Here is a 12,916-nt window from a genome sequence, read left to right as displayed (position 1 = left end):
TGTGTATCAATTAAGCGTCTACATTTGTGCTGACTTAGTTAGGTCGCGACACACTGCGACTAACTAGGTCAACGGCAAATACACACACAAATGTAATATGCTGAAATGTTCTTTGCCATATAATACCATGTAAATAATTTTGTATAAATACTCTGTAAATATCGAAATAAAATTAGTCTAACACCAGGCTCGCTATTATTGTATACTGCAACAGTATCAACTCCTGAACATCGACCATCGGATGCTGTACCAGTGCTACGTCTCATCTTAGGCACAGCAATGTGTCCAACGCTTTTGTAAATCGGTTCTTCTCAGAACACAACTTTTGCTAGTCACATCTCACACTACAGAGAGTGGCTACACCCATGTAACCCCAAATCGACTGCTCACTAGACATTCTAGCTAGATCTAAATGACTCTCTGCTCTCGACTTGAAAAGTAGATACTGGCAAATGGTAGTGCATCCGCAGAATATGGAGAAGACTGCTTTTACAACTAGAAATAAACCATGGTAATTCAGTGGGCTAACTTTTGGATTGTGTAATGCACTTGCTACATTCAAAATATTAATGTACACTCTACTACAAAGACTAAACTGGAAAATTTGTTTGTTTTACTTAGACGACATCATTCTTGGAAAAACTTTCCGAAACGTTACTGAAGTTTTTAAAAACTTGACAGTAGGAAAGTTGCAGCTATGTCCCATCCTGTTTAGGAGAGAGGCAAAGTATCTAGGTCATGCTATAACACCGGAAGGAATTAACAGCGATTCAGGCAAAACGGATACTGTATGAATTTAGAAGATTATTGAAACTTTGCACCTCCTATCGAAGATTCATACAAGGATTTGCCGTTATTGCCCGACCACTATATAGACTTTCATTCCACTGGGCACCCGAATGCCGAAAGACATTAATATTACACTCTCTGGAGCCCCAATTGCAGTAGCACAACGTAGGAGTGCCTTTTGAGAGAATCACAGTTGACGTAGCAGGGATATTTCCAATTAGAGACCCCGATAACCGATACATCTTGGTCATCCATGGTAACTTGAGTAAGTGACCCGAAGCACGCACTGCTGCAGGAAAGTTTGTTAATTAGCTGGGTTAGCCGATATTAAATACCGATAGAATTGCATTTCTACCAAGGCAGGAACTTCAAGTTCTTGACTTGTTCAAGAAAATTACTAAACTAATAGGCATTACTAAAACAAGGACTGCGCGCTTACATCCATAGTCTGATGAGATGTTTGAACGTTTCAACGCTAATCTGGAAACTAACTTGAGAAGCTTAGTCAGTGACGACTAAACTAACTGAGATCGACATATACCTACTTCTATTCCGAAAATAATACAAATGGCGTGGTGAGCGCCATCTTTAGTACGATGCTACATTTGAGGATTACATATGCTCCAACAAGGTCCATTTAAAAATATGGATATCTACTTGCTGAAACGAAGGTTGGTCTGTGTTCTATCGGAGCTGCCTGCGACGCGCTGATGAGATCCAAAAAGATCGAAATCGCGATCCGCGTCTGGCAGTTTCGACGGGACACAGACCACTTCGAATTATTTTGTTCGATTATGGTAACGTGCCTATCACGTTGAGGTTAGCTACGCCGGTATTCGTTTCAGCAAGTAGATATCCATATTTTTAAATGGACCTTGTTGGAGCATATGTAATCCTCAAATGTAGCATCGTACTACAGATGGCGCTCACCACGCCATTTGTGGTATTTTCTAAAACGCGCTGTTAAGGCAGCAGGTAAAGGTTGGTCTGTGTTCTGTCGGAGCTGCCTGCGACGCGCTGATGAGATCCAAAAAGATCGAAATCGCGATCCGCGTCTGGCAGTTTCGACAGAATAGAGACCACTTCGAATTATTTTGTTACTTCTATTCCGTTTAACCTACAGATTCGACATCTGTGAAACAAGTGGAAGGACACCGACCAGAATTTTATTTCGGAAATCACTCAGCCTACCAGCAAACATGATGTTTAGTCGGTCTGGAGACTCACCAGTGTCTACAAATGAATACGTGACAACCTACAATCCATAATGCTATGCGTACAAAGCCGCGACTCAAAAGTGACCGCATAAAATCCATTAATTCGAAAGGGAATTTGCCCGAAACTACAACAAACTTGGGATGGTCCATACATAAGGTGACCATACGTCCTGCTTTGAGTCCCGCTTTCGCAAACAGACTAAATGATAATTTAATTTACAATTGCTTTGTACCTACATCACATCGCGACCAGCGAAAAAGCACAGTTGAGCGTCTCAGTATTGAAAGTCATTTTGATTACAAAGATTAACATAAATGAATCTTGTTCTGAGGTCTATTCGTACCTAAAAACGAAACCAAGTTTTAAAAAAGATTTATTCAGCCGACAAATATAAAATACAGCCTATATAGAAGTAATGTAACATACTTTACCCTTTTTAGTAAAAAAACTTGTAATTGTTTTTACAACGGACGTCCCGCTTTGACAAAAAAAATATGGTCACTTATATAGTTGCTCGACGCATCAACGACATTGTTTATCGGAATCAAAAGGAACTTCTGACAAAAATGAAAATCGTCCATCTTGACCCGCTTGCTCCCTACAGAGGCGACGTCACTGATAGGGACGACCAGTTTTAGGAGGGGGGAAGTGACTCACCACGCGTCAAGGGACCGATAATGGCTTGCCTAGATCTCACTACTAACAAATAAAATCAGATTCCCTAGATACCGAATTCTGGGAACCTTCTACAACAAGTCCAGTCCGAAAAACTAATTGTCGCGAGATCGGAACAGTCAGTTCATCGAGTTCTAGTTACGAGGCGACAGAATGCGAAATAACAAGAGCAATGAAGCCATCAACTTTGTGTATAGTATTGAACGAGTAATTAACTAATAACAGTTAATAATTAAAGAGCTTACAGTTAAATAAATTAAATAATAGTGCCAAGGGTGTTTGAATACGCGACAATACTGAATTTTTAGTTTTCAGAATCATCTGATGTATTCATAATCATCAGAAGTGGCTATCGGAATAATTAAACAAGATGTTTCTGAAATAAGTAGCAACCTAGCAGAAGATGATAGCCACTATAAAATAAGAAGATTAAGTAAATGTTTACAGGTCTGAAAGTTCACCTTTTTCAAGAAAAACCCAGTTGAAACTACAGGCAAATCTAATTCCGGCTCTGGAGAGAAATACGACAATGCAACGCCGTATTCATTCAGTTGTATTGTATTTCTTTTATATTTTTTGCTCATGTATTGTTTATTATTTGTTAGGTTAGATTAGAATGTTTTTAAAAATAAGTTAGTAAAACATACATTAACCAAATGTTTTTACTTATCATATTAATAGTTTTGTCTTTCTTCACTATGACCCGAGAGGCACTTACTGTAAATTACACAGGTCTGCGAATTTTTTTTTAAAAGTTTTTTTCTTAAATTGTTAATATTTGTCGTAATTGTCTTAAAAGTAACAGAAAACGATATTCATATGGTGTATACCACGTCACATTAACCCATAAATGCTCAGAGAACACATTTCCATTTGAACTCTTGCCATGTAATGAGTGAGACGAAACAATATTCGATAACCCGTGTTTCTATGTTTATAACGATGCTCTTTTTGATGGTGTTTGTTAAAAATACCCCCGACAATATTAAAGCATGGAAAGATAGAAAATAAATAAAAAAAAGTGATTTTTGAATTGATTTTTTTTCTAAAAAGTAATTTTTTATGTCCTTACGATTTCTTTATATTCTTAAAACTTACATAGATTGTGACTTCGATATCTAAACATGATATAATCACCGTTGGTTAAGTCGAAATGCCTTTACAAACTGTTTGATCAAACCAAGTTTAATGATAAGTGATGGAAGTAATACCTTTTCGGAATCTTTCAAACTCGTATTGATGATATTGTTCACTCCGACTTCCAATTACATTCTAATTTGGACATAGGAATACCAAATAACAATGATTTTGGTTTACCATAAGTCAACTGTCTTAACACTTCAATACATAACCGGCATACTTTATCGTAGCCCACTGTTTATCTTGGTGACACAACTTCATTCTGAAGTAAGCTTAATAAGCATTTTTTACAAAGTCTGTTATATTCAATATCTTTGCTTAACTATTGTATATTGTCCGCAAATGTAACAAAATACAATTAGATTGTTTTACAACTCTAAGAAGCTGTAGTTAAAGATAAATCAAACAAAATCTTTTATTACATGTTAATATTATATCTCTCTCAATAATGACGCACTATAAACTATTTTTTTTTTTCAGAGGGTGTAAACCACTATAGTTACTTCCACACTATCTAAAATAAAGTAAAAGACAATACAATGCTCAATCAGAGAGTATTAAATAGAAATATAAACCATAAAATGAATTTTGTGAAAAGACAAATAAATTTGCCGATTCAAGGAGTTATTATATATATTTATCTAAATACAAAAAAAAAATGTGACGTGATACGTTAAAATAAAGTTTACATTTGCATGCTAAAGATGACTTTATACAAAATATTTTTTTATCGCAGACCTTTGTTATCTTTACATTATAAGTTTTTCGAATTTTCAAGAATTTATGTTTATTTAAATAGAATACGTACTTTTGCAATTTTAATAAATTAATTTTATAATTTAGCCGGTTAGTTTTAATGTAATAAGTTAATTAAGTAAATGTATATCTAATTAATTGTACAGATTCAATCAGTACGCAACTAACTCGTGGATTGAATGTAAATAGTTTGAAATCTTAGCAACTTACCATCAATCCTGCTCTGTCAGCAACCGAATCTTTGTCGACTCCTGTTATAAATATACCTAGGTTGTACTCCACACCACCTCGGATCATTAATCCCAAACTTTGTCCTGGTTCTATACATAACTCCACCTGAAACAAAGTTTACTTCTCTTAAAGTTCATAGAAAATTTAGAGCAACAATTATTAATGTATCAAAAATTAGGAATTGCGATGACAGAACAAAATAGAAGATGAACATCAATGAACAAAATTAATACAATAGGAAAATATTTTTCTTAATAATCAGTAGTTGAACCCGTTCAAATTTGGACAAAACTAAGCCCTTGGCGTAAGACACTTTTGCCTGGTGCATAACACTTCAGACTTCACTTCAATGCCAATCGGAAATACAGCTTTCACATTGTTTGCCTTATTATTATGCCGCAAATAAAATTCTATCTACTCGTTTCTCGTTGATATGAATAATCAGGATAATTCACATTTAAAAATTCATAACAGCCGCTTTAATTATCGACACAGCAGAATAATCGTTTTCATCTTTTATACCTGGTGGAAAAGTTCAGAGAGACCAGAAGTAATAAAACATGATTTAAGCATTTAAGTAACCTATGTTCAAATTTTCCATTGCTATTATACTGATTGTAGACCTCCATTCATTGTTATTATTCAATATTGCCACTTTTCGTACATTTATTTTATAATCATTAAATTTAATTTACGGTACTTAATTAATCTTTTATTTCATCATCATATGGTCGTCAGCCCTAAGATTGGTTGGATACCCACCTCCACTCTTACTTTCCTATCCCGAGCTAATCTTCGCATTTCCCTAAAACTAGAACATCCAACATCCTCAACTATTTGCGAACAGCAGGTAATCTAATCTAGGTCTACCTCTACCCCTCCTAACTCCCGTTTCTGCCTCTAATATGTTTCTGACTAGACCTTCATGCCTGAGAAGATGTCTCACCAGCCTATCTCGCCCATTTCTTATTGACTTCCATAGAATCCTCTGTTCTCCTATTCTTTCTAATACCTCTTCATTTCTAACCTTCCCAATCCACAGTATTCACATCATTCGTCTGTAACACGACATTTCGAACGCTTCTAACCTTTTCAGTACGAAAAATTTCTTACAAAAGTTTGGTGATTTCAAGAAACGTATGAAAATTTGATGAACTATTCAGGAAACCTTACCAATATTGCCTGAAGCTCCAGAATTTTTTATTTGTTATTAACCATAGGAGCTTTGAGATTTTTAATTTAGCCGTGGCTTATGAATTACACAGGTTCTTAAATGTCCGAAAATGAAAACAAATTAATTAATATTTATGTATATTATTTCGCTAAAGTATCTAATTATTATCCTTAATTAAATTGCTACAACTTTATATTCAATGTTCTTTGTTCTTATTTCAACTGTCGCTCCAATATCATCATCATAAGATCGTCAGTCCTAAAACTGGTTGGACACGTACCTCCCCTCTTTTCTATCCTGAGCTAATCTTCACATTTCCCTAAAACTAGAAAAACCCACATGCTTACCTATCTGCGAACAGTAATCTAATCTAGGTCTACCTCTACCCCTCCTAACTTCCGTTTCTGCCTCTAATATGTCTCTGACTAGACCTTCATGCCTGAGGAGGTGTCCTACCAACCTATGTCGCCTATTTCTTACTGACCTCCATACAGTCGTCTATTCTCCTACTGTTTCTAATACCTCTTCATTTTATTTTATTTTCCGCCGCGCCCACTGACCATGTTTCGAATCCATACAACGCCGTGCTTCAAACATACACCTTTAACAACCTTTTTCGAATTTCTAAATTAACCGTTCACGAACATAGAAGTGACTTCTTCTTATTGAAGGCGACTCGACCTTGCGCTATCCTCTGCTTTATATCCCTACTACTCCTTCTGTACTGACTTATCTGGCTTCCTAGATACCTAAAGTCGGCAATTTCTTCTAATTTTTCGTCTCCTATCTTTATATTCGCTCTTTCCCTACTTTTTCTTTCCTTACATACCATAATTTTTTTATTATTTTTATTTATTTTCATACAGTATTGTTTCGTCAATACCGCTTAAAGCTATCTCTAAATCCTTGCTAGATGCTTTTTGGGTTCTGTTCTGGAAATTGTACTTCATCATTTACTACTTGTTTTTTTCTTTTTTCAACCCAACCATCTGTTCCTTTCACACTTATCCACGTTAACCGACAATCGGCGCTGATAGATATAACAGAAGTGGGTACATTTCGATTTGCTCACATTTCAATTAGACGCGTATTAGTTCTGATTGTCAACTTCTTGCGGCATTATTACGGCTTTGCGATTCAGATTCACTCATTTGAGGTTATTCCAAATTGACATAGGCTGTAGTCGACTGAAGTTGATTCAATTGCCACGAACTATCTCATGCCTTCTTAATACAGAAGGCACTGTTGCTACATTTTTTTTGCAACATTTTACACTAATTTTGGCAAGTTCCCAAAAAATAATGTGTTACTAGGTACAGAAGAGATTAAAGGCTTTCACGGCCGGAATCCATAGTAGATTGAAGGGCTATAGGACGGTGGTCTAAGTGAACTATTCTGTCCAGACGTTTCGTCAGCTACTGCGGCTGACATCCTCAGTGGTGGTGCTGCGTTGACAACGTGAACGTAGATTATATCTCGAAGTCTCGACAGCGACAGTCGTAGTAGCTGACGAAACGTCTGGACAGAATAGTTCACTTAGACCACGGCCCTATAGTCCGAATTTTCATTCTACTATACAGAGTGTTTGCGAAATTAGTAGCAAGCGTGCAGGAGGATACTATAAAACAAGAAAATTATAAATGTTTGATGCTCCGAAAGTTTACCGCATTTAAGAAAAACGCATTTAAAAACAGAGGTAAGGGCCAGTCCGGGCCTGGTAGCTCATACAGAAAAATACGACGTTGCAACGCCTCATCAAATCGCAAGTTTTTTTGTACTTTTGTGCTCACGCATTGTTTGTTATTTGTTATATTACATTAACTATGATTGATGTTATTTTTAACCATATCTCCCTGTAGAAGACGAAATCCTTGATTTTAACCCCAAAGTAGTACACATGAATAAACGTGAAACCTTGGCTTTCTTCCATATTCCAGTATGATGATTTAACAAATCAGTTGCTGCATCCTTGTAGCGAGTGCAAGCCTTAAGGGAACTGATTTTCAGCCGCGGGAGAATTTGTATCTGCCGATAAAAAAGTGCTTCAAACGTCAATTATTCCCATAAGGTGATGCTTACACTCTTGGTTGTCCGGATCTAATTCCGCAGACTTCTCTGTATGGGGTTATATGAAACAGTGCTCGTATCAATCGCCAAAGAACAATGCTAATGATGTGCAGGACCGTGTGATGATCGCTGCAAATAAAATTCGTCAAATGTCTGATGTAATTCCGCGAATGAGAAGTAACTTTCGTAGCCGCTTTAAAACACCTCTGTTTTACCAAGTGGTTTTAATTTATTTGAAAAATTTTTGTAATACACGTATGCATGTGGGTGCTTAGTGGTATTCCCGGAACTAATATCTCGTCTATACATAAACATAAAGTTGATGTTGTTTATGTTTACTTTAGACATTGGACAAGCGCCATTCTATCCATGAGTAGCTGCTCAGTTCATATTATAATTTGTACTCAATGACTTAGAAGCACTACATCCACGTTGTCAAATCATTCCATGGACCGATTTTGTATTATAACTTGCTGTGGTGTTCTTATAAATTTTTTTGTCCCTTAACCACCCTATTGTACTCATTATGAGCTTTCCCATTAAAACTAGTTTGCACTTTCTAAAGCTTGCTACATGTTTCAGAAACACCCTGTATAAGGACAAATCATGATTTTATAGGAACAGAACACTGCTCAATTGTAATAGATAGAAGCCCTCCTCATCACCCTACATAAATACTAATTGGAACTAAGTACCTATTTTTTCAAGGTACGAATTAGGATCATCCCGTTCCGGGAAAGCAATAAAACAATTCAAAGAAAACGAGACTTTTCTGGACGGCTGGAGAAAGTTCCCGAAAGGGACCAAAAGAGTATTTAAAGGAAGAGACGATCGCCGAGAGTAATAGAAATAAATTGATAAAGTGAATCAAGAGATAAATTAACAGTGATAGGAGTGAAATAAATAGAACAGTGAATAGTAACAGTAATGCAAATAAATAGAATAATTACCGAAGTTTAGTAATAATTTAATAGTGTTTTTAAGTTTAATAGTAATTAGTNTTATATCATCCGGCCTCTACTCAAACTAGACAGAGGGGTAAAGACAGTTTTAGTTTACTTCAGCAGTTTTTTGATCAGGGATAGATATCGATACGATTCGAAATAGTGCGGATTGGACAGAGAAATGTCAGGTTTTTTCATAGTTTTTACAACATACCCCTGGCCAAAATGCAGGAAGGGTTTGCTAAATGTATCCTAACTTATACCAGTAACGGTTACAAGTCCTGCTTAATTTTAAGGAATTATTATTGCTATTATTACATTCTAAGGTTAATACACTAAATATTAATTGTTAATTGAAGCTCCGTTAAAACTATTAATAAATACCTACTTTTAATCGCCCTGGAATTCCTTCACCTGTGAACATCTACCAATACTATCATGGAAGGACGGAGATGCGAAGAATAATTATAAGATTGATTGACTTACCTGGTAAGGAAGATCAATCTTGATTATTCGAGCATCGTAGTCCTTCCATGATAGGGCCCACCCAGGCCCATCACCCCTAACCAGGGCGATTTTCCTTGTTTTTCAACAAACTGAACTGGAGCACCGTGTGACGATGAGGTGGAGACAGGGGTGTTTTTCTATTTTGTTTACACATTCTTTAAACTGTTGTGCGTCGATAGGCATCAAATGAAACCTACCAATACTATCATGGAAGGACTACGATGCTCGAATAATCAAGATTGATCTTCCTTACCAGGTAAGTCAATCAATCTTATAATTATATTAGAGCAAAACTGCAGTATGGGGCGGTAATCCTCTTAAATCTCCGGTGGGAAACTGATGAAATGTGAAAATGAGTGTGGCATGGCCGAGGAAAGACATAAGAGACAGACAAAATGAACATAGAAGAGAATTTAAAAATTATGTTATCTGTATAAACGTACCGTCTAATCATTAAACGACGTAGCTCAGTTTTTACAACTACAAAATACTGAAAAAAGTAACTCTAAAATCAATACACCAACTGACTAAATCCGTGTTGAATATTTTAGATCTTCTTTAGAAATACATGTTTCCTGTCTATTGACAAGCACTTGAAACACATAACAAGCGCTATAAAAAATACGAAAAGTTTATGAAGTGTTAAACATTTAATTTAAATTTACCTAAAATCCAACAACCCTTTTCATGTAATGTCAAGTGAATTGACACTCACATACTTTTACATAGGGAACAGAGTTTTAAATGGCCTCTTGAATTATTAAGTATTTCAAGAGAAGCAGAATAAAACTGCTCTTTAAATGCACCATTATCTAAAGTAATAGATTCGAGAGACGTTTAATAACTCTGCCGTTTCAACTACCTACATCTGAAATTAAATCATTCACTGCGTCGGAAAAAGTCATTACGTAGTCAAATCTAAAACCTTTCGTCAGCAGTTTATTTTCTATTTCGTTGAAACGAAATGTGAGCTGAATACTTTCTATTCTAACGAAACGAAAAAGCAAAATTAAACTCGTAGAGTCTATAGTCAAATGGCATAATCGAAACCTTTTCCTATACATTGTATCGACTTTAAAGAAAATCAATACTGAGGAATTTTAAAGAAAATACCTACGTAATATAATACGAAAATTGTTTGTCAAGAATAATAAACACAAACGTCAAGAATAACTTAACGTGAGCAATTATTTTAACAAAATATACTTACCGCACAGCAATCATAAAAATGAATTCGATTAAAAGCATCTATTACAGGGTTTCTTAAACTTCGAAATCTCAAGTACTCTTTTCGAATATTGTGGAAAAAGAACAAGTCAATTACGTGCCATGATGGACTAGCCAAGTAAATGCGTTGCAGTGACCGGCGACTGTGGTGACTAGCATCATCTTGTCGAAACCTAGACTACAGTTTAGGTGATATTCTAAAATATTGAATATAATTCTTCTTCCCGTGTTCTTTTAGATCGTTAAATACATGTTGGAATTCTCCAAGGCCTCTCTTCATTGACGCGATAGACCCATAGGCTGTTCTTTCTCTTATTTTTATTTTTTTCTTCTTCTACATCAGAACTACTATTATCAGACATAGTGAATCTGTCACTGCTACATGTAAACTAAACTAGAAATATCTATCACAACAAGCAAAGAACTCAAATTACTGCAGGATGACTTGGTCAATTGTTCCTCGATTTACTCGATTAATTATACAGTGCCTAAAGTTCTCAACAAAAGTAAAATTTAAACAATTAAATATTAATGATGAATTAACATTGTAAATATTTACGAAAAACAGTAACCTTTGAACATTAAAACGAGACTCAAATTAGAACAAGATTGCATCTAGTCTTTCTATCTATCCAATACAACCATCTACAGGAGAGATATTAAACACAAACAATAACCCTAATTAGCAGTTAAAAGTTACAGCAGAAATAGAGGGAAAAAGGAGAAGAAACACGAAAATATAACCAGCAGGAATCTTAAACAAAATGGTAGATGTGGAGCAACAGTAAGGTAGTGGTGCAACGAAAATGAATAACATGATAGTCGCAGAAGTATAAACAGTAACCTTTTCCCAGAGCAATCTGTGGCGGAGCCGGCGAATAGGATAGGAAAAGCTCCACAAAATTAATTTTTAATAAAAAATTGTTTTGTTTATTATGCAATCTGAAAAGTTATGGTGGAAAAAGGTTTCCCTAACTCCTTCACAAAGAGGGGAACTTTTTGCAACTCCTGATTGGGGACTAGTTTTTCTTCCCATTTTTCTCCACCAGGATGCATATGTATTAAAAGCACCAAAATTTTATGAAAGAACCTAAAAAGGTTTTAGGTAATTGTCTCTGGTATTCGTACGTTCTCTTCCCGTAGCAGCTTTTCCTAATCCACTCCCCCCCCCCACGCCTCATGCACTTGCTATCCTGTCGTCGTGTTCCTAATACAACCCCCACAAATACGACGGTATATGAAATATTTATGCTCATAAATTTTGATTGTATTGTGTTATTTTATTTATGTTTTTTTTTGTTGGAATAAGATTAACTTGTGATGCAAGAAAATATATCTACGTGTAGTGAACCATGTGTTTCGAGATAAGAATCATAAATTCGAAAAAGGCAAAGAAGAGAAAATACTATTTTACAAAAAATATAAGATTCATTATTATAAGGTTTACTTTTACGTTTCACTGCTAATCGTTAATACTATTCGAAAACAGTAAGACACATAAAAAACAACTGGGTAGGGTACGTAAGTACGAAATTGTTAATTAATTAGGAGAATTAAAGATTCCCTTAAGAGTTCGCGTCAATCAGCATAATGAAATGGAACTCCATAAAAAAAAAACAATTTTTAAGTGTTTCGTTGCCACCAGCTACTAATGCTGATGGGAACGGCCCTCTTTAGCCTCCTTTTAGGAATCATGTGAATGGGTGGGCAATGGTTTGGCTAAGACAGACGAAATTAATACATAAGAGAGTAAAAGATTATCTGTGGAATATTACTGCATCAGCATTGCCTGAATGATACAAGGAAACTACGGAAAACCCACAATCGATCCGGCGTCCCCTCGAAAGCTAACCAGTGGTCTAAAAGTCTAACCATGTCGCTTGGTATTGAACTTCTAATCAGTGCTGGATATAAGGAACTTCTCTTTTTGCTGCCTTTCCTTTCCTGTTTATCTTAATCACTCAGTCGTATCTTTTTACCTAGCCTCTTATTAGAATTTAACGTATGTATGTGTTTAGGTTAGGTAGGTATTGAAAATTGAATTAAATGAATAAATTAGTCATAAAATATTTTATTTATGTAGCTTTTCATTGGTGAAATAATTCATACTGACATCATAGATTACGGTGTTCATTTTCTCTTCCTCTATCAGTAGAAGAGCCAATGAGTTAAGTTCTTGTTGACATAG

The 12,916-nt window shown here is 35.5% G+C and overlaps 1 protein-coding gene across 1 annotated transcript in view; it reads right to left on the bottom strand.

Annotated features, from left to right (window-relative positions):
- Positions 1–12,916, bottom strand: part of LOC108733858 — a 217,665-nt gene that overhangs the window by 59,986 nt on the left and 144,763 nt on the right. Inside the window, exon 7 of the mRNA XM_025973485.1 lies at positions 4,789–4,914. Coding sequence (XP_025829270.1) covers positions 4,789–4,914 — 126 coding nt within the window. The remainder of the gene's footprint in view (positions 1–4,788; positions 4,915–12,916) is intronic.

Source organism: Agrilus planipennis, unplaced genomic scaffold (assembly GCF_000699045.2).
Source record: "Agrilus planipennis isolate EAB-ADULT unplaced genomic scaffold, Apla_2.0 scaffold85, whole genome shotgun sequence".
NCBI lineage: Eukaryota > Metazoa > Arthropoda > Insecta > Coleoptera > Buprestidae > Agrilus > Agrilus planipennis.
Note: the sequence above shows the minus strand (reverse complement) of the source record. Positions and strands in the feature narration are given on the sequence as shown.